Raw genomic sequence first — 26,850 nt, forward strand, 5'->3', positions numbered from 1 at the left:
GGTTATCTATTAACTCCTGGACTCCCCTCCCTCCCCCCAACCCCAAGTTGAGCATGTATAGGTTTGGTCCTAATCAGAATTCCAAAGGCTCTGAGGACTGACTGAATAGATCATACCCAGGTCACAGACTGAGTAATGCAGCCGAATAGGACAACGAAGGCTTTGAAAACTGAACTGACATGGTAACCATACCCCAGTGGAGGCAGGTTGAACCCTATGGTATGAATCAATATGGTATGATATCAGGAAAACCAAATGGAAAGTTTAGAGCCCCCAAATACCATAAGTAGAATAAAGAAATTCACAGAATGGAGTCAATACCAGATGGAGATGAAGGAAAAAGAGCCCATAAATTTGAAGGCAGATCAATAGAAATGATTCAGTCTGAAGATGAGAAGATTGAAAAACTGAGACCCTCAGTGACCTGTCAGACAATGCCAAATGTCTAACATTTATATCACCAGAGTCCCAGAAGAAGAGAAAGAGTACAGTACTCCACCCACTAAATTAAAGAAATAGTAATGGAAAGCTTACTAAGTTGGGCAAAAATACAAATCTATAGATTCAAAAAGCTCAGAGAACTAAAGAGGACAAACCTCTAGAAATCCAGACACATCAAAATAAAATGTTATAATCTAAAGATGGAGAAAAACTTGTTGAAAGCAGCCAGAAAAAGGTGATACATTCAACAGAGAAACAATTATTTGAATGACTGCAAATTTCTCACCATGAACCATGGAAGAGAGATGGAGGGGGAGTAAAATTTCTGAAGTGCTGTAAGAAAAGAATGTTAAACTAGAATTCTGTACTCAATAAAAATATCCTCCAGGTACGAAGGTAAAATAAAGACATTCTCAAATGAAGGAAAAGTTAGAGAATTCATAAGCAGCAAATCTTTCTAAAAGAATTTAGGGAACATTTTCAGATAGAAAGAAAATGATACCAGAAGAAAAGCTGGAATGTCAAAAATGAAGGAAGAGCAACAGAAATGCTCATGATCTGCACAATATACTAGACAATTCCTTTATTCTTGAGTTCTTTAATATATATTTGAAGATGAACATAAAATTATAATATTGGCTTATGGGCTATTCAAGGTATGTAGATGTAACATATAATAAAATTATAACATAAAGGGAGAGGATGAGGGGCCTATATGGTAGTAAGGGTTCTGAATATCACTTGAAGTAATTTTCACTGGACGTAAAATATCAATTCCAAAAAAGATTGCTTAAGGAATGTATATTGTAATTTAAAACCATTTACAAAACATATAAAGAAACATAGTCAAAATCACAATAGTTAAATCAAGACTTTAAAAACACTGAAAAAAAGACCAGGAAGAACAGAGGAACAACAACAACAAACACATGGTGTACAGGGGAAATATGATAAAATGGAAGCTGTAAATTAAAGAAGAAAAACTCCCACATGACCATATTAACTTACGTAGAAAATTCTTTTGATAAAGTTCAACATTAATTAATTATAGAAACTTGCAACAAAAGGAGAAGTAAACTTCCTCAGCCTGATAAAAGATACCTACAAAACCTTTATCATCATATTAATAAAGATTTCTGACTAACATTGGTAACCAGGAAAGGATGTCCTCTCTTACCATGCATATTCAGCATGGTGCTAGAAGTTCTAAGTAGTGCAATAAGTCAAGAAAAATAAAGGCATAAAGGCTAGAAAGGAAGAAAGAAAACTATCCCTACTCACAGATGATATGAATTTCTATGGAGAAAATCTGAAGGAATCTACAAAAAAATTCTCATAGATGTAATAAATGAGTGTAGTAATGTCACAGAATACAAAGCCAACACAAAAATCAATCACAATTCTATAACTAGCAATGTGAAATTGCAAACTTAAATTAAAACACACACACACACACACTCACACACAGGCACACACACTATCATTTATAGTAGCTCCAAATGAACTGCTCAGGTATAAACTGAATAAAACATGTATAGGACCTACATGCTAAAGGCTATAAAACACTGATTGAACAAAGCAAGAAAGATCTAGGGGTGCCTGGGTATCTCAGTCGGTTAAGGCGTCTGACTCTTGACCTTGGCTCAGGTCATGATCTCATGGTTTGTGAGTTAGAGCCCTGTGTCGAGCTCTGCGCTGTCAGCATGGAGCCTGCTTGGGATTCTCTCTTTCCCTCTCTCTCTCTCTGCTCCAGCTCTGCATGTGTACATGCTCTCTTTCTCTCTCAAAATGAATGCACATTTTTTTTTAAAAAAGATCTAAATAAATGGAGAGACATACTGTATCCCTCGAATACACAGAAAAAGATGTGTTAGAAGACTCAACATTGTAAAGATTTCCATCTTCCCAAATTCAGGTATAGATTTAATGCAATACTAATAAAAATGCCATTGGGATATTTTTCAGATACAGATAAGTGGATTCTACAAATTTATATGGGAAAGCAAAACAAAACAAAACAAAGCAACCCCTCCCCCAAACTAAAAATATGAAAAAAGAAGACAGTTGGAGGAATGATGCTAATCAGTTTCAAGACTATTACAATGTAACACCAATTAAGAGGGTGATATTGTCAAAAGATGGACACAAATTCCAGGGGAAAATAATAGAGAATCCAGAAAAGAAATACATACAAAAATAACACCAATTATTTTTTGACAAATGTTAAAGGATTTTAATGACAAAAGGATAGTCTTTTCAACAAATGATATTGGAAAATTGAACATCTATATGTAAGTATATGAACCACTGATCTGTTCCCCATCCTGATAGTTTTAATTTTTTGGATAATGTCATATAAATGAAATCATACATACAGCACATAACTTTTTGAGATTTGACTTTTCATTCAGCAGAATGTGAGTTTCATGAAAGTTTTTGTGTGTATCAGTTTGTTTCTTTTTATTGATGAGTAGTATCCCATAATAAGAATGTAGCCCAATTCATTTATTAAAGGACATTTGAGTTTCCATTTTTTTATGAATTTTGAATATAGCTGATATAAAGATCTTTGTGTGAACATGTTTTGATTTTTCTGGGGCAGATTTTCTCAACCTTGGCACTACTGAAAAGGCTGTACCAGATAATTCTTTCTTTTGGGTGGCTGTCCTGTGCATTTTAGAATGCTTAGCAGTATCCTTGGCTTCTACCCATTAGATTCTAGCAGTACCTAGCCCACCCTACAGTTGTGACAACTAAAATTATCTCTAGATCTTGGCCAAATGTCACAGGGGGAGAATTACTCTTGGCTGAGAAACACTGCTCTAGGGTAAATACTTGGAACGGAATGGCTGGGTCATATGGCAAGTGCATGTTTAAATTTGTAAGAACCTGTCAAACTACATTTGAGAGTGGTTGTACCATTTTATATTGCCACCAACAATGTATGAGAATTCTATCTGTTCTGCATTTTCACCAGCACTTGGTATTGTCAGTACATTTTCTTTTTGACCTTCTAACACGTGTAGTGGGTTTTTCCATTTCCCTGATGGGATTCACATTATATTCTTAAAACTGAGAGGATCCTGGTTTATTCCCTGCCTCCCAGGTTATTCCCTGCCCTACACAAAATGTAGGGGTTGTGTTGAAAATTGCTTAGTAATAACTAATTGTAAACGCATTTAAGATAATTCCTCTCATTAATTCATTATTGACCTAATATTTACAAAGGTTTTAAACATTTGACAGATGAGTAAGGAGAGACTCAGAGAGCCTGAATTGGAAAATGCCTTTCTGTACATTCACAGAGCGGACAACTGATGGGTCAGGTTTAGTCCATTGTTAGTAAGGGCTGGGATTCAAATGGTGATTGCTTGAAACACATCCTGTAATTGGACTAGAAAACAAAGAGATATTATTCCATTGCCCACAGAACTAAAGTTTCTGAAGGTAGAAAAAATCTAATTCTCCATAATAATGGAGACAGGTTTCTGAGCGAAGGGACAGGAAAAAAAAAAGCAGGGGACCTGGGAGGCAGAAGATCTGAGTTTGAACTATGGCTTTATCATTCAATGCCCTGGACAAATCATTTTCCATCCTGAATCCAAGTTTCCTCATATGTTGGATTAAAATTATAATTTTTATCTCACAAGTTTACTGTGATGGCAGAATGAGACTATATTCATAAAAATGCATGGCAAATGGAAGGCAATTAATAAATGTTAAGCTAATGAATAAATCTTTTTCAGAGCTTATAAAGATGAAGAAGTTGAATATATTTAGTCTTTGGATTTCATGTAATTGTTTCTTATCTCAAATTAGCCAACCTGAGCTGAATGCCAGAAAGCTGATTTCTTTCTGTCTGACTTTTTCTTTGATGATATCATTCATCTCCTGAATTTAAAGTTAGAATTTTATACCTAGCCAACCTATCCACCAAGAGTGAGGTAGAATAAACACAGATTCAGATATGCCAGGACTCAAAAGGTCTATCTGCAGTGCACTCTTTCTTAAGAAGGTACTGAGGCTTGTCCCAGTATATGCTCTAGAAAATCCCAGGGCTGTGACTCAGACATACCTGGGTCTATATTCTAGCTTCACCAGTAACTAACTGGAGACAAGTCAATTAATCTCTCCAAGCATTAGTTTCCTATTTTTTCTTATTTTTAAATGTTTATTTATTTTTGAGAGAGAGAGAGAGACTGCGTTCTAGTAGGGGAGAGGCAGAGAGAGAGGGATACACCAATTCCGAAACAGGCTCCAGGTTCCAAGCTGTCAGCACAGAGCCTGCTGTGGGGCTCGAACTAATGAACCATGAGAGCATGACCTGAGCTGAAGTCAGATGCTTAACCAAGTGAGTCACCCAGGTGCCCCAAGTTTCCTAATTTATAAAATGAGGACAATGTGTGTAAGGCAGGTAGGTGCTCAGCACACATTCCTTCCTTCCTTCCTTTCTTCCTCAGCTATGCCCAGAACAATCCAATAAGCTGTTTTTGTTTGTTTGTGTGTGTGTGTGTGTGTGTGTGTTCCTTTCCTGCAGGACTAGGCTCTGGAAGTCAGGCCACAGAGTATAAAATGTAGTGACCTTGATGTATAAACTAACAGGAGGGATTTGCTCCATAATCAGAGAGACTCCTTAAAGCCTCAAAGCCCTTAAGACTAAAAGAATTGAATTTCTAAGGGTGGAATATCAGACATTGACATGAGCCAGTGGAAAGTCAGGGAGAGGGAACACATTTCAGATATCTAGGAAGGGCCCTTACAACATACCATATAGGCAGCAGGTATGCCAATTTACAGAATAAGTGTGACGATGTCTTAATAAACATTATTTTTACTATTGTAAAAATATCCCTTTCCAAACACCTTTGAATCTGTGATTTTGTCACTCCATACCAAGAACATCTGAGTATGTAGCAGATTGCTTTAGTGGCTACAGATCCTTCCTGTGTACATTCCTGTGTACTTGTCCCTTTGCAATGTGACTTTGCCCCTCTTCCCTTCATGGGTGGAGTCTATCTCTCTGCCTTGAGGCTGGCTTGACCATGTGACTTGCTTTGGCCAATGGGACATTAGTACAGTGATGCAATCAGAAGCTTGAGAAGCACCAGCAAATCAGGGGCTGCCCTCTCTTCCTTGCCCTTAGACTGTATTGGGCAGTCTTTGACCTCCTCAAAGATAAAAATCCATGTGGACAGAGGCCCAGGGAGAGCTAGTTTTCAGCCTCAGAGCAGTGAATAAGACTATCTTGGACTATCTAGCCCTGTCCATACTAATTGCCAGATGACTTCTGCCCCACGAGTGGCACCAGGCAATTCCAGTGACCCCCAGAATATGAGGAAATCTGACTGGATGCTGTTCTAAGCCACTGTTAGAGTGGCTGTTCTGAGTTTTGGGGTGGTTTGCTATGCAACCATCAAAAACTGATACAACTGGCAGGGAAGTTACTACCAAGTGGATTTTACAGATGAACAGATGGAAGCTCAAAGAGTTTATGAGACATGTCCAAATCCACATGCCCAGCTTGGGACTATAACCCAGTGCATTTAAGTTTGGGTCTCTGGTCACGGTCCACCAAGCTCTTTTATTTGCTCTCCTTATGCAGTTGTCCTGAAACTAGATGAAGTACCCAGAGACCTTCACTAATAGCTGTCAGAGATTTTCATCACTTTCAGAACAAGTAACTGGGTTCTTCTGATCGCACACACCTCTTTTCTTGGAGTATGGTGTGGGGCTGCAGGTGCAAGAAGGTGATGGGCAGCCAGATTTAGGGCAGAGTTATTTCCTTATTACCTCCCTGTCTTCCTTCTGGGGAGCATCCCTCTCCCCGTGCCCCTCATGAGGGCTCAAGCACCCAGGATGGCAACAATGATGATGGTTAGACAGGACTATAAAAACCCCAGCAGCAGCCCTTTGGGAGGGTTGCATTTCAAGGGTGGTATCTCAGAGGGTCTCTGGAGCAGCAGCAGTAGCACAGGACATCTGATTTCTATTATTTTGGCCAAGCATCAGAGGGAATTTTGCAAGCATCAGAGGGAATTCATTCTGTGGCTGTAAGTGTGCCCTGCTCAGAAGCACCTGGCTCTGCCTTGGTCTTGGCTCTTTACTATGCTTGCAAGTATATGTCTGTGGATGGCATCATCTGTCTTGTGCATCTGAAGTTCAACAGGAAGCCCATACTCACCTTGCCTTCCTGGGGTCTTCAAGGGTGCCCTGCTCTGTGATCATGTACTCTGGGGCATCAGCCCTAAGCACCTTATCCATGGTGGCTATCTAGCTGGTAGCTTTCCCTGCCTGGACGCCAACCTGGTCTACACCCTTCTCCTTGGGCAAGCAGTGGACACACATCTCTGCCTCCAGGGTCTCTTGCCAGGTTCTGCCAGTGAGCCTGGGGGCCAGCCGCTATGAATCGTGCAGGAAGAAGAAAGAAAGAGGGCCAAGCTCATTCTTGAGTCTGCCCTTCAGTCCCTTCCAACCACTTCAGATACTTAAACTCCCCATGTTCTGGGGGAAGTAATGGATTTAAAAATGGTATCAGGCCAGTGTCCATGCCAGGGAGAAGCTGACCCCCATCTGTGCCAGTACTAGGAGGCCAGAAGCTGGGCAGGGAGCAGGAGAGAGGGAAGGGCTCGTGCTGCTGCTGTTGCTACACTTGTCCCTCATCCCTGGGAACCAGGTTTCCTAATGAGCCAGGTATAGGAGGGAACACAAAGAGGGCCATTTTAGTCTTTGTTACTATCACACCTGCAAACTCATTCTCTCTTGCTTAGCTCTCTCCTATCCCCAAATGAAACCTGGAAACTTTGTGTGGCTTGTCTGGTTGCTTCTCCTGGGGGCTGCCAGGCCCAGGCCATTTTGCTGTTTCTCACATCACTGCCTCCTCATTCTCTGGCTGCCATCTGTGACCCCCTGTGCAGTTGCCACAGGCCAGAGAGGAGAGGCTGAAAGTCCTTCTTGACTCTTCTTTTGGGTGCTCACTGGACTTGGTGGAGGCCCAAATGCTGACCCTGTTTTTATGGAGGTGCTTTTGTGGGTCTTGGGACCTCCCCACAGCTCACTGTCTCCGCCCTTAGTTCCCTGGACAGAGGTGGTGGCACCCTAATCTGATGTCTTGTGATCAGCCTTCTGGCCCGGCCTCTTGGGTTTACCCTCATTGTAGGCAGAGTCCTCCTGAAGACAGCCCAGCTTAGGCCTCATCCCAGGGTTCACTCCTGGTCCTCAGAAAGCATGCATGCATAGCTCTTAGCACTGCATAATCCTCCATGGCTGTGAGGACTTGGGAGCTGGCCAGCCTCAGCCTTCAGAGCCTTGGGGAAGACAGTGGGTACTAGTCTCTAAGGCCCTCAAGCCCCAGAGATGCCCCACATCTCTTAGCTCAATGTGAGGAGGGAAACCTCTTCCCTTTGCCCAGGGAAGATTGAGGCAAAATGCAGATACTGACAACTCACTAAAAAAACAGTCTCTTTTGAACTTCTGAACCCCAAGGTTCAGAGCTCCACTCAGAGGTGGGAGCTCCATGGCAGGGGAGCCTCTCCTGGAGGGAGAGAACATACTGGTATTCTTGTTAGCTTGACCATATGAGAGTGGTCCAGAAGGAAGGGAAAGGTGAAAAGACCAGGTGAGAGAGACTAAAAGCTGGTGTCTCACTCAGAGCTCACACACGTTTACCAAAGTAACATGTCAGAACCAAAAAAGCTTCATTTCTAGCAGTTCCTTGCCTCCTTCTGAGATTCACCTGTTGCTGTGGGATACAAGTGACCATCCCAAGCCCAAACATGGCCCTGTTGGCTGCAGACATCAGGCCAGAAAACTCTGAGCTCTGGCATGGGAGGGGCCATGGGGGTAATATTTGAGCTCCTGGAACCATTAAAAACTCAGGAGAAACCAGACATGAGGGCTTGGACACCATCCTGAAGAGCATTTCCTTATTGTGGTCTGTGCAAATGGCCAGCAAAGAGGGGATGCTCCTGAAGGCCTGGGGGTGTCAGAGTTCCCACCTGCATCAGGTATTGTCCACCCCTGCCTAGTACCTCTGTGCCCCTGATGGAAGAGGACGCTGGTAGCTTGTGTGATGTTTATTGGCTCCCCAAACCTGCTGGTCCAAGTTACAGTGGAGGGGGTTAAAAAAAAACAAGGGATCTCTTGTGGGGGGAATACCATCTTTCATCTAGCACTCACTGCCTAGACACATTTTTGTCTTTACAACTGAGGCCAAATTTATGGTGAAGGGGTCCTGGGTGTGTGTGTGTGGGGGGGTGGAATTTGGAAATGCATGAGAGCTACAGTTGGGTTGGCAGGTATCAGCCACACCAGAGCCCTCTTCTTGTGAGCTGGGGAGAGTGGGTAGCTAGTCCAATGCCTTCTGTCTCTCTCCCATTCCCTCAAAGTTTAAGAGAAGAACAGAGCTGCGGCCCAACACCAAGGAGGCCCCTATGCTGTGTTCTTGCCCTGACTGAGTTGGCAAACCTGAGTCCCATGGGAAGGAGACAGAAACAAACACTAGATACACCACTCTTTCAGCCCATCACTCAGCTCTGGGTCCTCTTGGTTCCCAGGGAGCAGGAGAAGCTGAGACCTTAAGAGCTAAGATACACCTGATCAGCTGTGTGACCATGTCCCAAGTGCCTCCTGGATGGGGGGCGGGGGGACTCTGGGGACACAGGATATGGTGATGGTCACCTATTATTATTGTACCCCCCCATCCCAGAAGACACACTGGGCTAGAGTCAATCCATCTGCATCTGTGGCAGGTGCCAGAGAGGCAACAATGAAAGGGATGCCAAGGAATTCTTTAGGCACATCTCAAGCATGGCTTAGGAGGCATGGAAAAGCAGAGTGTGGAATTTTCAGGAATGAATTGAGTGTTTAGAATTTTGTGTCCTTAAATGTCCTAAATAAGATAGACTTTTGGGACTGACATGTTACATTATTAAAACAAAGTGAAAAAACAACCCCGTGGGAATTGTGTTTATGGGTTTCTGTACTGAAAGGCTTATCTTTGAGGGTCCCCAATATAGTGCCAGGCCCGGGAAGCCCCAGGCCCTGCTTGCTGGTGGCTGAGGGCTCAGAGGCCAAGATGTGGGGCCAGGACATACTCCCAGCACGGGCTGTCTACTGGCGTCTGATCCTTTCTTGGGTCTCCTCAGTGTCAACACTCAGGCTTTCTTTCTTTCTTTCTTTTTTTTTTTTAAAGAGAGTATGTGATGTGTGAACAGTGGAGATAGAGGGAGAGGAAGAGAAAATCTTAAGCAGGCTCCCTGTTCAGCGTGGAACCTGACACAGGGCTTGATACCATGACCCTGGAATCATGACCTGAGCTAAAATCAAGAGTCAGATGCTTAACCGACAGAGCCACCCAGGCACCCCAAATGCTCAGGCTTACTTGTTTGGCTGAGACTTTTTCTAGGGTGACAGCTTGGCCCTCAACTTCAGTAGGTGTGAACCAAAGCACATACCTCCTTTGAAATGCTATGGCCACAGGTTTGGTGACTGTTTTGTTTGGCCACACTCTTCATTCTCATATTGGATGTTTAAGCTGTGTATTTAGGAACAAGTTACCCCCTACACGTGCACAAAGCCAAAATCTTTTTGCCAGTAATGTGCATAACATCTATGGAGCTCATTGGGAGATGCTGGGCTGACTTAATGACCTCTTGCTCTCAGTGTGATTTATTTATTTATTTATTTATTTATTTTTAGTGTTTATTTGTTTTTGAGAGAGAGAGAGAGAGAGAGAGAGAGCGAGAGAGCACACATCTGAAGTGGGCTCTGCACTGCAGCAGCCAGCCTGATGCAGGGCTTGAGTTTACAAACCATGAGATCACGACCTGAACTGAAGTCGGATGCTCAACCAACTGAGCCACCCAGGCTCCCCACAGTGTGACTTCTTGAAGTCAGGAATTAAATAGATACTTAGGTGGAAAAATTCCAAACCCAACTGCTTGAGGCTTCTGAGCCTGGTGAGTACAACAGCAGTGGTTCAGGGTCTCCCAAGTCACATGCCTCCTACAAAGGCTGGCTGAGCAGGGAGTCCTCTCTCCAGGACTGCCTGCAATGAGGAAGGGAAAACACTGGTGACCTTCATGCCTCTACCTGCAAAATGCATGCAAGGCTGTGTAAACTTTCCCCCAAATATCTGGCAGGGGTCCAGCCAGGCCTCACAACTCTGCCCTGAGTCCTTGAGGAGAATGTAGTGTCTGAAGGCAGGAGTCTTTGTGTTTCCCCCAGCCTGGGGTTACCACGTGCTCCCTCAAGCCACTTCCCACGCTGGGTGGCCGGGAGCTCAAGGTGACCGCTGGGGAGGGGAAGGGGCAGCACTTACCCCCCGCCTGTGCCACCGTTCTTGCTGAAGTGCGTGCGTGGCTCGCTGGATGCCAATTTCAGTAGCTCAGTCCACTCCCGCTCCCATTCCTCCTCGGTGTACACCAGCCCTGACTGGCACAATGGAAGCCGGCTCAGGAGGTGGTGGGCCAGCCTCCTCACCCGCCCTCCACTCCAGGTGAGCCTGGCGGCCCTGCTGGACCCCTGGTTCAGTCCAAGCCCAACCAACACCCAGGCTGGGCACCACCTGCTAGTGGCCACCGACTGTCCCCGTATGCTATCGACAATATTTCTTCAGAATGCCCAGTCTCCAATTTCAATGCTGTTGGGGGTCCACCCAGAAACAAGGGTCATTCCCAGGGGGTAAGAAGGACAAAACACAATCTACACACACACCAGGCTTGGGGTTGACCATTAAAAAGTTTAAAGGGATGATGGGCCAAGTTCAATCAGAGAGCAGGCAGATTCTTCTTCTAGGACAGCAAAGTGCTAATGTCCCTCATTATCAGGAGGACTGGGATTCTCTCTGGATCAAGTACAAGAGCTGGGGCTGTAGACTGTGCCAGGACCGCCCTGTGGCTACACCTGGCCTTCAAGCCACCACCAGTAGTGACCAGACATAGGTGACTGCATAATTCATCATCCAAGCCAGGACACCTTTTGAGAGTGAAGGTGGTTGTTTTTCATAACTATGCAAGGACAGGCGGTGAGAGTAGACATGTTGTCACTGTGTGTGTGCCAGGGTCTGAGCTTTTGTAATGGGCACCTCTTCAGTGGGTTTAAATGGGGAAGGCTTTACTACTCCCAGAAGCCATTGCTGCCTGACCTCACAAGACGGACGTGGTCTTGGGGCACAGCTCTGGACTCCACCATGGCCCATGGCTGTGCTTGGTGTGGGTCTCAGGCTCTGGACATCCCAGCAGGTACCAACCTCCTTGTTCTGCTGTGTCTGCTGCCACCTCCACCTTCGCTTTAGGGCTTCCCTTTCAGCCCCTGTCCTCATCATGGTGTAGAGAGCTTTCCGCAAAACCAGGTCCCGGTCGTGAAACCCCCACATTCCTGCAGTAGAAGGCCCATGAGGAGCAGAGGAGAGAGACAGGATGTGAGGAGGGGGACAAGTCAGTAGGTAACTCAGACTGCCACAACTTACCAGACCTGGCCTCCTGCATCTGCACACAAAGATAACTCATTAGTTAGCCATCAATTCCCCTGATTAGCTAGAAATTCCCCTCTGGTGTCTTTCCCCATTTCCCCTTGAAGCAGGTTGGTAAATGAAAGAGGATGTCCCCTTCTCAGAGAAACAACAGTGGGTGAAACCAAATGCTGCCTCTTTCTGGGACCCTTGGCAAGACACTTTGAATTTCACAGGTTTGTTTTGAGGGACCTCACGTTCACCATCCAGCTCTTGTGTTTGAGTGAGAGATAGTCTCTGTGGATAAACTGGTGATGTGTCTTCACATGGGGTCTCGAGCCAGGATGGCAATCAGACCCTGGTTTCATCTAGGGTCTGCCACATCTGATGTCTCTGCCCTAAGGCATCTCAGCCTCCTGAGAAGCAGAGCATCAGTGGACACCACTGCAAACATCTGGACCTAAGAGAAAGTACCTGCTTTTGAGGTAGAAGGTCTTTCTCCCTCACCCCTTCCCTGGCCTTTGCTGGGTGGTGAGGGATTATAAGGAAAACCAACCATTTCTGAGTACATTCTTGGGGCAGGTCAGATGTGGTCAAGAGACTCAACAAATGAAACAAACAGTAATGAGAGGTGAGGCTCTTGCTGTGGGGAAAGAGTGGGGGAATCTATCCATCCATCCATCTACCAATCCATGCATCCATATCCATCCATTTAATTAAATGGCATTAATTCTACTTAATTAATTCTGAACTCATTTCATAAAAGGGGTTAGACACCATTCTGGTCATTGGCAATACCCACAGCAGCAATCAGGACAGACTAAGTTCCTAAAATCTCACAGAGCACACACTGGGGGAAGGTGGAGTAGCCATTGAATTAGCACATAACAAACCACCTCAGGGGCAGCGGCACCATAAGGGGAGATGAAGCAGGCCAACGGGATGCTGGTTGGCATTGGTCATGGTGTGAATGGAGACATCAGAGCATAGACTCGAGTGGGTATAGGAGGGAGCTGGGTTGCCATTCCAGGCAGAGGGACAGGACAGGCACCAGCCCCAAGGGGCGCCCACGTGGAATACTTGAGAAACGGCAAGAGGGAAAGGTGGCTGGGGGAAGAATCAAGCAGACAAGGTGAAGAGTGAAAAGGTGGACTTTTAAGTGAGCTGAGGGCCCCTGGAGAGCTTTCATAAGAGGAGTGACCTGCACTGACCTAATCTTTAAAGGCTCAATCTGGCCATGCATCCTTTAGTGCAAAGGTATGCAATAACTAGGGGCTGCTATGGGCTTTCCATCAAGAGAGGCTTTTGTCTTTTTCTACAACATAGACGGAGGGCAGTGGCCATTAATGCTCCTGTTATAAACAGGCCAAGCTGATCTTACTCATCCCTCAGACCTGCCTGTAGTCGCCTCTCAGGACTCTCCCAGGTAGGGCAAGTCCAGTCTCAGCTGGACTCCACGGCTCCTTGTTCAGGTCTCTCTTGCAAAGAGGGTCTCTCTGCCCCATGGATGTTTGCTTATGAGTCTGGCTTTAGGATTGCTGTCATTTCTGTGTGTGCCCCCCAACCCTAGGTCAGTGCCAGGCCTGGTCTGCAGGTTTAATAAGCACTGCTGGTCAGTGTTGTGTGGCTGCTTTGGGCAGTGCTGCCCCTCCCTGTGGGGTTTAGCAATTGGAGTACAAAAGGAAAACAAGGTACCAGGAGAAAAGAACCAATTGGCCATGAGCCCCAGACTCAGCCATGGCCCAGCCTCTTCAGCAGCTGGAACAAGGCTGGCCATGGGAGGCTTTCTCTTCCTAGGCAGACAGGAGGCCCACTGTGCTCACTGAGAAAACATCTGCCCTTAGACCAGACCACAGTGGCATGTGACCTGGTTTGTGTCTTTGCCCACCTGTAGTGCTGAGAGGAGCAGTGCCTCTGCACACTTCAGTTTCTGAGGGCCAAAGGCATTTCCTTTGTAATGAGGCGGTTGTTTGACAAAGATGAGAGATTTCTTTTGTGTTCTTTCGAGATTTTACACACAACAAAGTGAAGAAATGTGTTCCACAGCAGGGGAATAGTTAATACATTATGATGAAATATGACACAACTACCAAAACATAAGAAATTCACAATATGATTTTAAGGGAAAAATGCTGGATTCCAAACTGTGAACACTGTGAGATCATAATTTCACTGGAAGAAGAGACAAAAAACACCAAAACATTAAAAGTGGCCCTTTCTGGGTGGTAGAATTGTTGATTTTTATTTTCTTACTGTGACGAATGTGGAATACTTTTATAATGCCAACAAACAGAAATGTGTTCTCTCTGGAATGGAAAGGAAGCAGGTAGGTGGGAGCCTTTGTGTCCCCCATCACCCCTGGCCAAGCCTGTGGAATGTGGCCCCTTGCTCTGAGGCTCCATTCTCCTCAGAGGCTCTCAGGCCCCTTTGCAGACCCAATGCATTTCCCTCTGTGGGTTTTAGGCATCTCACTTCTGTCCACTTGTTGCTGGAAAGGCCTCACCACAGGGCCAAAGAGAGGTTTGGGGTCCAGCCCTTGCTCTGGGTCATAGGATCAACTGTATTTACCTGGGGAGGGGAGTTTGACCAACAAGGAATATTCCAATATGCCAACTAAGAATATTCTCATTTGAAAGTCCCATCTATGGAGAGATCCTTCATTATAGGACTGAGGAGGACAGCCAGCTCTTGATGCCTGGGTCCCTGGCACAAATCCAGGCCTGTCTGTTAAAAGTGATCTGGCTTTATGTGTATAAGGCTGGGTCTAGAAGGGGTGCTTGAGCTTCCAGAAAGTCTACCATTGGGCCCTCAGTTATTCAAATAGTGCCACTCATGCCTGTGCACCTGCTGGGATGGCTTTTTGCAACCAGGAAGCACACAACTCTGCTGAAGGTTGCTGACCTCTCTGCTTTATATTCCAATTACATAGATTCCCCTGTGATTTCCCCAAATGATATCTACGTCTTTTTGTCAGTCCACGTGCATGGACTGCTGTCAGTGTGGTGGCTCTGTACCTACCCAACCTAATGTACTGCTCCCCAAACTTCCTGCTCAAGCCCAACCAAGCTCAGATCTGCTTCCAAACATCCTGTTAATTCCTGCCTTCATGCTTTTCCATGCAGTCTCCCTACCTGAAGTGTCCTTTTTTGTATTATTTCAAGTCCTTCAAGTCTCAGTAAAATCCTGCCTCCTCCAGGAAGTCCTCTTTTATTGCTCTAGGTCATGATGTCTAATCCCCATCACTGCAGCTCATGATTAGGCCTCTTTCTTTTATATTAGGTCTTTTCTCATGTGTGCTCTGTGTTCTCACCAAGCCTGCCAACTACTTGACAAGAAGGGCTGAATTGTTGCCTCCATCCCTTGGGGACTCTTCCAGCTGAGTGATGTGCATGGCTCTACTTAGCATAGGTCTGTCCTTTAACAATGAGCAGAGCAGACCTGGGGTGCTGCCACCCTCTGTCTCTGTTGTAGAGCTTACCCAGAGAGGCGGCGTGTAAAAGGCAGTTCCCATCTCCTGTAGTGGCCAAAGGAAGAAGCCGTTTACAGCTCGTGCACACGGTGGACCACCAGTTCAGGCGACCTGAAACAGAAGCTCACTTTAGAAGAGAATCCCAGAATAGACCATTTGAATGTTTGCTAAGTAAGCATAGACATCAGCAGATGATTTTTGAGAGGGTTCTAGAAAACTTCAGTGGGAAAGTAGAACATTATGGCTATTTTCTCTTTAAGATAAGAAATGGTCAAATCCTCCCATCAATTAGCAAGAGGATTAAGACAAAGCCTTTTCTCCTTGAATTTGGGAACATTTTATACACACACACACACACACACACACCCACTTTCTCTGTAATTTCCTTGAACACAATTTCCCTTTCTGAAAGTTATCTTTTTCTCTTATACGATCCTTTTTTGATGCATACATACCTCCAAAAGTATGGTTTACATTTAATTTAACATATCCAAACCATTATAGCTACTTAGGTATATTCCTGTTAAATCTCATTAACACATCCAGAGACTTCTGCTTCCAGGAAGATGGAGTAGACATACTTTCTCCTATTCCTTATCTTAAGTACAACTAAAAATCATGGACATTATGTGTAAAATAACACAGGAAGACTTAAAAGTGGGGGAAGGGGCAGACTGACTGGGAAACTTGGGATCTGAGAAGCAACATGGTGGTAGGCTCTCTGGAGTTTCTTTTTGCCCCCAAATCCCAGACCAGGTACTGGAGAAGTTGGCAACCTGGAGACACCAGTGGGGGCAAAGGAATCACGCTCTCTCTAGACAGTATTCAAGGAAAGGGGCAGCTTAGGAATACAGACAGTAACTGCTCTATTTCAGTCAAGTGCCACAGAAGAAACTATACCTCATCATCATCTCTTCCAGCAAAGGGCAAGAGGGGAGATGAAACTTCCAACCTTAAGAGACATAATGAGCTACTCACCACCCGTTCCCCCAGTGCCAGATGGTGTCAGAGAATGTTGAAAGCATTGCCAGCAACTCAGCCCTGCTGGGTGATAATATGGACTCCACCCCCCACCAACTGAGAACATATGGAGAACTTGGCCTTTCACACCTCTCTGGTGGCAATGAAGTCCCTCTGCTCCCTCCCAGCAGTACAAGAAGCCCATGCCTTCACAGGTGTCAACAGAGGGAGAGTGGAGAACCTGTGCTTCTACCCTATTCTGGCAGTTATTACCAATCTACAACTCCAGACATCAGATGAACAGAAAAGGAGAACCCATCCGACCTGCGGTAAAGAATACTAAAGGGATACAGTAGAGAATACTGCAGGGTGCAAAGAAGGAATAAATGGGCTTTAAAAGGCATGTATGTTGGTAAATGTAAATAAATATTAGCTGTTTAAAGCAATATCATAAATGCATTTTTGAGGATTAAAGTATATGTAGAATTAAAGCACATGACAGAAATAACACAAAATATGGAAATGTGTAATAAATGACATAAATCCCAAGACCCTTACGTTGACCACCAGGAAGTGGTAAAAGGGCCAACTTAAAGTAATTCTAATAGCTTGACAGTGGGCTTTGGAAACTATAGGGTAACCACTATAAGAATAATAAAAGAATGTATAACTGACAAGCAAGTAGTGGGGAAACCAGAATAATAAATATTCTTAAATAATTCAAAAGAATATTAGAAGAAAAAGGAGACACAATAAAACACAACATAATAAACAGCAAGATAATGGATTTGAACCAAAATATATCTGTATTTATATTAAATGTGAGTGAGCTAAATACTCCAATTAAAAGATACTGTCAACCTTGTTTAAAAAAACAAGTATATGCTGCTGACAAAAGACACCATAAACATAATGACACAGAAATGTAACAGTAACTAGGTAGAGAAAGATACAACATTCAAAAACTAGGCAAAGGGGCTCTTGGGTGGCTCAGCTGGTTAAGTGTCTGACTCTTGATTTCGGCTCAAGGTCATGCTCTCGTGGTTCATAAGATTGAGTCCCACATCAGGCTTTGCCCTGACATCATGGAGCCTGCTTAGGATTCTCTCTCTACCCCTTCCCCCTCAAGCTCTCACTCCATCTCTCAAAATAAATAAATTTAAAAAAAAACTTTGAAAAATCAAAAAAAAAAAAGCAAAAATAAAGCTAGTGAAGTCCTATTGGTATCAGATGTAGGTGACATTATTAAGGCACAGGATAAATGGATATTTCATAAATATGGCACAATAAAGTCAAATGGAAAATATAACAACACTTAATGTATATATACCTAAGACTTAGTCTAAAATATATATAAAGCAAAAATTGATAGACTCAAGAGAGAAATAAACAAACCCCAAAGTCAAAACTGGAGGTTTTTAACCAAATTCTCTTGATAAATGATAGACTCAACAAACAAAAACTTTAGTAGAGATTAAATAGAATTCAAGAATTTGACATGTATATAACTTGACATATATATAACACTTCACCCACAGACTGCAAAATAATTACACTTTTTTTTTCAAGTCACATAGAATATTTTCCAATATTGACCACATATTGGGCTGTAAAAAAGTGTCAACAAATTTCAAAGGATTTGAAATCATTCATAGTATGTGCTCTGGTCATAATAAAAATAGGTTAGAAATCAATGAGAAAAATCAAGAAAAGTAGCCATCTTGGGCTGCTATAACAAAATACCACAGACTGGGTAGCTTAAAAAACAGACACTTATTTCTCACAGTTGTAGAGGCTGAAAGTCCCAGACTGAAGTGCTGGCTGATGTGGTTCCTGATGAGAACCCTCTTCCAGGTTTTCAGGTGGCAGACTTCTTGCTGTGTCCTCTCATGGTGGACAGTGAGCTCTGATCTTTTCCTCCTTTTGTAAGGACACTAATCCCATCATGGGGGCCCCATCCTCATGGCCTTATCTAAACTTAATTACCTTTCAAAGGCCCTACTGCCAAATACCATCACATTAGAGATCAGGGTTCCAACATAGGGATTTAGGGGGGACAAAAACATTCAGTCAATAGAAGTACCCAATAAGGCAGTTTGTTCACTGAATGTGGCTATCCCCCAAGGGGACTACCCTTTCAACTGCTTTCTAGGTAATGAGCAAGATGAACAGTATAGGAGTTATATAGACCTGTTTTGAAAATTCAATTCCTCCCTGGCCATTTATGGCTATGTTGCTTCTTTTTTTCTGTAGTGGAAACCCTAGGCTGGTCTGTCTGGCACACCCTCTGGGTGGAAGTTTAGCCAAAAGGGAACCTAGGGGATTCATACTTAGTTATGATTCAGTTTTATAAAAATATTTTGTCCTTCTTATGGCTAACCTTTGTGGATGAGAGGTACAGTTGTGATTAGGAAGAGATTGAAAAAGAAACAGGTAAGTTACAGGCATTGTGATGGCATATGCCAATCTTGTGATAGAGGGGAGAAGCAACAACTCTAGCATGTGGGGAAAGAACATATCAGACTGCAGAATGTGTAGGGGAGGGAAGTACATTGATCATGTTTTACTTCTTAGGACCACCTTGTAGGTTTCCACATGAAGAAAAATGCTCCTGTGGGATATCCCAGATGTTGCACATGCCTCAAATATAGCAGAATCTTTCTCCTGTGACTGAGAAGTCTCAGGGTTTCTGCCAGCATCCATGAAGCCATGGAAGGCTAATTTATTAGCTTTCAAGTAAAACTTTGGACATCTCACAGTTATTGACAAAAAACATAGGCCTCATAAAATACAAAGTTTACTATCCATCAGGGGAAGAAGGTCCCACAAAATACGATAGGATGGGTTGAAAATATTAGAACAGGAATGAACACAAAGTAGCCTGAGCCTTACCAGGACTGAAACCCCGCCTCAACTCATTGTTCTGTGGCCAGAGTAAGGTAATCAGCCACAGAAGGTGAAGGGTGAGCCCTTTCTACAGGAGGACAACATCATTTGGAGTCTCTGAAATTTTATATTCACAAGGTCTATAAGGCAAGTAAAAAATTACTAGGTATGCCAAATCCAAACAAAAACAAAAAACAAAAACCAACCAAACAATAAACCCCAAGAGTAACTGACTGAAAACCAAAAGGGAAAAATGGGGTAAGAGAAAAAGGCAAACAGATTATCCACATTTTGAAGTTATCTGACAGAGACTTTAAGTCACTATAATTAGTATGTTCAAGAAAATAGAAAAAATGAGGCAGAAGCAATATTTGAATAGATAATCATCAAGAATTCTCTAAAATTGATTAAAGACACAATTTTTAGAGGGTCTGTAAATTCCAAAAAGAATAAATACAAAGTAAATGGCATATAGTGAAAATTAGAAAATTAGAGAGAAACTGTTAAAAGCAGAGGAAAAAGAGAACTATTACATACCTAGAGGAATAGTGATATAAGCCTACACAGAGTGGAATGAGAACATCAAAGTGCCAAAAGAAAATAACTTCCAATCTAGAGTTCTATACCCAGCAAAACTATCCTTAAACACTGAAATTGCCAGGAATGTAAGGTAACTTCCTCAATCTGGTATAGGTCACCTATGAAAAGCCTGCAGCTAACAGGATACTTAATAGTAAGATACTGGATGATTTCAACCTCAGATGGGGAACAGTACTCAATATTGATGATGGTCTGAACCTGTGCAATAAGGTAAGATGTTACGATAGAAAAGAAACGAATGGAACTGCACTTATCAGTAGATTACATAATTGTTTATATAGAAAATACTTAGTAATCTACCAAAACACTCCTAAGCCTAATAAGGGAACTTATATTTAGCAAGACCTCAGGAAGCAAGGTTATCTACAGGTATCATTTATATTTCTATTAAGTAGCAATATATGATTTAGAAAATGAAATAAAAAATGCAATACTTAGACATAACTCTCATGAAAAATGTTATATCTAGACTGAAAATTATAAAAATATAATACATTCCTGAGAAAATGTAAAGATTTAAATAAGTGGAGAGGGTAATTGTGCACATAGACTGAACTCCTTAATGATTCTGCATTCTCTCCAAGTTGATCTATAGATTTAACATAACCCCATGCAAAACTCCACAAGCTACTTTTTAAAAGTTGACAACTTGATTCTAAATTTACATGGATAAAAAAAAAAAAAAACCTAGAACAGCCAAAATAATCTTGAAGCAGAACAAAGTTGGAGGACTTACAGTTCCTGATTTGACAGCTGATTATAATGCCATAGTAATCAAGACAGTGTGCATATAAGAGAGACAACTAGATCAATGTGACAAAATATACAGACCAGAACAGACCCACACATTTATGGTGACTTAATTTTTTTTAATGTTTTTATTTTATTTTTGAAAGAGAGACAGACAGACAGACAGACAGAGAGACAGAGAATCCTAACAAGGCTCCACACTCAGTGAGGAGCCTGAAGAAGGGCTTGATCCCACGACCCTGGGATCATAACCTGGGCTGAAGTTAAGAGTCAGATGCTCAACCCACTGACCCCCCAGATGCCCCTTATCTTATATTTCTAACGTTATGGGAAATTACTGTTGATGTATCTTTGTTTTCTAATGAAGCATAGTTGACATACAATGCTATATTAGTTTCAGGTGTATACCACAGTGATTTGACAATTCTAAACATTAGTCAATACTAACCCCAGTAAATGTAGTCACCATCTCTCACTATGCAACGTTATTACAATATTATGGACTATATTGCTTATGCTGTATTTTTCATCTCCATGATTTATAACTGGAAGTTTGTACCCCTTAATCCCCTTTACCTATTTTATCCATCCCCCTCCCCCCTCTCCTCTGGCAACTACCAACTTGTTCTCTGTATTTAAGTCTGTTTATTTTGTTTTTCTTTGTTTTGTTTTCATATTCCACATATAAGTGAAATAATAAGGTGTTTGTGTGTCTGGGAAACTATCTCTCCTTTAAATACGAATGGTAATCTTGCCACATACAGTATTCTTGGTTGTAGATTTTTTCCTTTTAGCATTTTAACTATATCAGGCTACCATATGGTATTTGTGACATATTATTTTTTATTTGGGGAACAGAATATAAAAGCCACCTCTTGGGCCTTCAACTCTGTGGAATTTCCACCAAGTGAGAATGTTTCTAATAGATATTTCCAAGAAGTTGTGAAAACACTTGATTATTTTTTTTAAGAAAGGGAATAATACTAATAGGATTGGAAGCATTGGGGGGCATCACATTATTTACATTCCAACAAGCCTTCTGTCATTATTGAGAATTAATTTTAATAAAGGGTGTTACTGCTTTCAGTCATCAATAATGAAATATGAAGGGCAAGAGTTACAAGTAATGCTGGGCGTTAAGGCTCTCAAAAGTACATTTAGTCCAGAGTTGGGAGAGTTATTGCTTAACAGATTACCACATTAACAAAGTTTAATATAATAAACCACGTCAATAATGTGTTTAAACTGGATACCTATCTCCTCTACAGTGCTTCTTGGTTACGATTCAGTAACTGGATTTAAATGGCAAGTGGTTTTATTCATATAAAATAATTGTACCCTTAATTCTAAATGAAAACATGTACTGAAATTAACACTACAAAATTAAATGGACAAGCCTCTATTATTGATGATGCTAATGCTTATGTTTACAAATTGGTGTATTCTCACCACTTGCAAATCATCTTATTAAAGCTAAATGAGAAATGCAATTAAGGGTCTTAACTGACAGTGCCACTGGATAACCAGAGACACAATTAGAAATAACATGCCATCAGTTGGTAACTTCTTTTTTTTTTCCAGGCTATGAAATAGCAACTTGTGTCACCTGACTTTTTCAAAGCTTTTTAAAACATCCAGGCTGGGAGACATTAAAACTGGGTTGCCACAGAACGAAAGAAAATTACAAGATTCTCGCACAGCATTAACAGAGTGGCTGTCACCTGAAAACCCAACACATTTAATATTAAAGTGGGATGGCCCCATTCATCCTCTGAATTTGTTTGAGGCTGACAGAGGCTCCTCTCAAGAGCCAGTGGGTACAGGGGTGTTAGCAGAGAAACAGGGGAAGGACAGGGAGGTGATATGCTAATGAGGCAGGTGATCTGCCTTAATGGGCAGACTCCATGGTATGCCCATCTAATAGTATTCCCTTCCATTCTTGCTCATAGAACGCTGCTATGTATGGTGTTTTTTTAGGGAAGACAAGATTCCTTCCCTGTTCTGTGGAACAAATGTTGCTAGGAACAAGACAATACATGCAATTCCATGATCCTTGCCAGGGACCGTGTTGGTGTGGCCACATACTGTCACTCAGCCTAGAAGATGGAAAAGAAATCTGCTGGGGCAGCTACTAGGAAAGTGTTGTTCATCCTTCAAAAGGAACATAGACAGGGCCTCTCCATCCCTTCCCTGAATACTGTTGTGTGAGGATATGTTGCCAGATGCATCTACAGCCATGTTGTATCCTGAATGGAGGCAGCACTGACCTGCTGAGGATAGAAGGGCAGAAATCTGGGTCCTTGCTGACACTGAGGAGCTGCCAGCCTTACCATGAGCTTCCCTGTCCTCAGACTTCCTGTTCTGTGGGATAGTGATGAATTCTTGGCTGAAGGTCCTGCTGGCTTGGGTTAGTGTCTCCTGCTCACTGCAGGGCTGACAATAAATCACTCAGCTCTGCATGGGAGGGTGTACATTCCCATTTTACAGACAAGGAAACAGGCTCAGGGAGTCAGTGAACATGCCAGGGTGCACTGAATCTTAAAGGGGCCATTGGTCATCCAGGGCAAAATCAGATCATGAACAAAGCTGATCTAATTTACTTGGACACGGTTGAGTTTGTCGGCAAGACAGTTTTAACTTCTGTGAGCTAGTATGATTTCAAAAAATATATTCTTCAAACAAGTAGTGGAGCTGGAGCTCAAATTTGTTACTCTGAAGTCATAGACCTAGTCTTTCTACTATGCTTCCTTAGAGAAACAAGGGTTGCTCATTCTCCTTTTCTGGCTCTTGCTCTTGCTGTGTCTTGCTTGATTTTCTCATTCCATTTTTTTTAAGTTTACTTATTTTGGGAGAGAGAGCACGTGCATGAGAGCCGAGGAGGGGCAGAGAGAGAATCCCAAGCAGGCTCTGAGCTGTCAATGTGGAGCCCCATGCAGGGCTCAAACCCACAAACCATGAGACATGAGCTGAAACTGAGAGCCTGATGCTTAACCGACTGAGCCACCCAGGCACACCTCATTCCATTTTTACTATTAAAATTTTGAAGAGTGCCGAGGGAAGTACACCCATCATGCAGAACCAGGCCCCTGTGAACCCTTGAACCCTCTGTCGTATTTACTTCAGCTCTTGCCTTTTGATGTAAAAGAAAAAATTAAAGATTAAGTTGAAGTTCCCTTGATGTGTCTCCCCAGTTTTCATTCTCATTCCTCCTTCCCCAGCAGTACCACTACATGACTTTGGTGACCTTTGCATTATAGAACATAAAAACAGATACATTAAAGGTTGAAAAATGTGTGTTGTGCACGAGGCTTCTTCCTCTGCCTCTGGTTCCCACAATCAAAACCATGCTATTTCCTTCTTTCTCATATTCCTTCCTCCCTCTCTCCCTTTGTTCCATTCCCTTCTACTTCTGTCTCTGCCCACAATGCCACCCGTTGGGATTGCCAGTGTTCAGGCAGAGAAGGATCATTCCCTTTCTTTTCCCATAGAGCACACAGATCAGACAGCCCACTGCTCTGACCTCTCTTTGTTCCAACGACTCTTCCAGGAACTGGGAGAGTAAGCCAGAGTCATATGGCCCTTGGGGAGACGTGGTGGGGAATAAGTCCCATTGGGTCATTCAAGAATGGGTTATGAAATAATAGGCTGGTACCCTTGAAAAAAATCTGAAAAACAAAAGAAAAGATAGGGGCGTATTCTTTAAAAGAGGCAAAAGAGATATAACCAAAAGCAACGTAGGAATTTTGGTTGGGTCTTGGAATGAAAAAAAATTAGAAATGAGATTTTGGGGCTAATTGGGAAAATGTGAATACAGACTCTATGTTAGATAGCATACTAAGTAAATGTTTATTTTTCTAAGGAGTGACAGTGTTCTGGCTTCATAGGAGAATTTCCGGATACTTACAATACACATTCAAAAGGTTCAGAAAAAAAGTTAGAGGCCAGGTTCTGTGTGGTAGGTGTGCTTCCCTTGGCACTTTTCAACACTTTCACAGTAAAAATAGAATGAAAAAAAAAGAGCTGAAGCAAACATGACCTAACTGAAAACTGGTGACTCTGGCCACAAAGTAAATAGGTACTAATCTTTCAGCTTTCCTGCAGATTTGAAAATGTTTAAAACAAAAAGAATGCCATGTGAGTTTGTTTTGGTTTTACACTTGTAAATGGAGAAACTCTATTCTGGTGCCAAAGACAATATCTGTATAAATTAACTCATTTGTCTTGATTTAGTTTTAAAAAAGTGGTTGAATTCAGTTAAACACACTTGGGGGGAATCTAACTGGTGCAGTGACTAGTTTTACTAAATTTTTCTCTTCAATAGATGAGTTGGAATTTTTACAGTTTGGTTATAATTTTTGTATTTTTCAGAGACACAGAGCCCTGAAGCTTACAGGTGATTTCTCTGATGTGTCTCAGGTCGATCCCCTTTTGCATCCATGAGGACAGCATTAATAAATCATCATCCTTTTCAAGGCAGACATGTTAATCAATCATCAGTCTTTCCACAAAGGAAACAGAAGACCACTCATACTTTTCAATTCAGAGCTCTGTGCGATAATGACCAATTGTTTCATGTTGACAATGGGGACATAATGAATTATTCACCCAAAAAGCAGGCTTTGGAAATCCTACTCCTGTAGATCTGAGGCCAGAGTATGAGATAGTCAAGGGCTCAGAGAGGTAGCCAGCGGAGTGGTTAAGCACAGGGACCCGGAACTAGATTTTCTGAGTTCAAATCTCAGTTTCACTATTTTTTAGAAGGGTGACCTGGAGAAGTTATTTTGACTAATGTCTCAGTCTCCTCTTCTGAAAAAAGAGTAGAATTTTTATGAACAATATGTTATTTACTATTTGGGAAGCACTTAAAACAGGGCTTGGCATATAGAAAGTACCATATATGTGTTTTTCTCAAAACAGGTCCAAAAACCTGGGTTAAAGTAAGGAATGTATTTATGCATAATCTAATGAGTGAATAAGTGAACCACACCCTTTTGGATTAAACAGTACCTTCACATACCAAGGTCCTTTTGAGGGTAAGCAAAGAGTTGCTTTTGCATGTATGGAGGAGAAGTCTAAGGGAGACTCTTTGCACTCAGACTGCCCAGGGCTGCCCTGTGAGGTCTTCTGAGGCACGATGAGGCAAGGACCAGAAATTAGAGGAGCTGTTTAGAAGTTTGTACAGCAATGGGCTTTGCTGCTATACTTTCATTGAATTTATAAAAGTATTGGTTCAGAATAAATTGAAAGCTTAAAAAATGGTCTGTCAGTACAGAGAGCTTGAGAAACCCTACTAGAGGTCCCCAGAAATGCAAATTACACCCTTGAATCAAGTTAAACTTTTTGCCTACATTCACTGTTTAATTTGTAGTATTGGTAGAAAGACGCTTTAAAGAAAAAAGTTTAATAAGTCTGAGGGGAAAGGAATCACATTAGGAATATAAGAAAAGAGGAGGAGCCAAGGTGGCCTTACAGGTTATCATGTCTGAAAGACCAAACAAAACGACTGTTTAATAACACTTTACTATTTCTCATATCCCTAAAACCTCATATTGATTTTTACTTGTTATTCTCTATTTAATTATTCTTAATTTCTTTGTCATACTTAGAGAATCCAATTTGAAATATGATCTTGTGTGCATGTGTAAAGAACAGCCAAGAAAGCGGGAGCTGAATGTTTTGTCCTCAGTCATTAGAAGACAGAAGCCCCTCTTCCTGAAACGAGTGGGAGGGACAGATTTAAAGAGAAAAAGGAGTCAGAGGAAATAAGCCTCCTTGTCAACACTCCTTTGAAATGTATATCCAAGCCTGAAATAAAGTGTGGTCAATCCCCAATGACCAAAATACAAATATGGAATGAAATTAGAATATGCACCAACTCTGCATCTCCTGTGGGTGAAGATATTTTGCCTGTTTAATTACTTCACAAGAATCTGCAAAAAGGCTTTGAGATTCTGTGATGTGGGGAATTGGGACCAGGGATCCCCCTCACACCACGTGAAGTTAGGAACCTCAAGAACTATCCCCTAAGTGTAAAGATCAGAAATTATTTTCCTCCTGGCAAAGGAAGCTGAGAGGGAAATATGTCTCTTATAGACTGGGCTTAGCAGAAAAACAAAACAAAACAAAACAAAACAAAACAAAACAAAACAACTCTTTCCAGACATGTTGTAACTATTGACTTGGCTCTGACTTGAGCTAACACTGATTTGTGGCTTGAAATGTCTAAGCAAAGAAATTAACATAAAGATTGGTTATAGGATGGTAATTTCCTTTGGGAGTCTGGCATAAACAAAGA

The 26,850-nt window shown here is 42.3% G+C and overlaps 1 protein-coding gene across 1 annotated transcript in view; it reads right to left on the minus strand.

The window, feature by feature from the left end:
* OTUD7A (OTU deubiquitinase 7A) overlaps nt 1-26,850 on the minus strand; it is a 371,485-nt gene that overhangs the window by 32,742 nt on the left and 311,893 nt on the right. Inside the window, exons 7-9 of the mRNA XM_023255010.2 lie at nt 15,369-15,470; nt 11,690-11,817; nt 10,760-10,872 (exon numbers count right to left, since the gene is read on the minus strand). Of these exons, the coding sequence (XP_023110778.2) occupies nt 10,760-10,872; nt 11,690-11,817; nt 15,369-15,470 (343 nt within the window). The remainder of the gene's footprint in view (nt 1-10,759; nt 10,873-11,689; nt 11,818-15,368; nt 15,471-26,850) is intronic.

The sequence above is a fragment of the Felis catus genome, chromosome B3 (assembly GCF_018350175.1).
Source record: "Felis catus isolate Fca126 chromosome B3, F.catus_Fca126_mat1.0, whole genome shotgun sequence".
In the NCBI taxonomy this organism is placed as follows: domain Eukaryota; kingdom Metazoa; phylum Chordata; class Mammalia; order Carnivora; family Felidae; genus Felis; species Felis catus.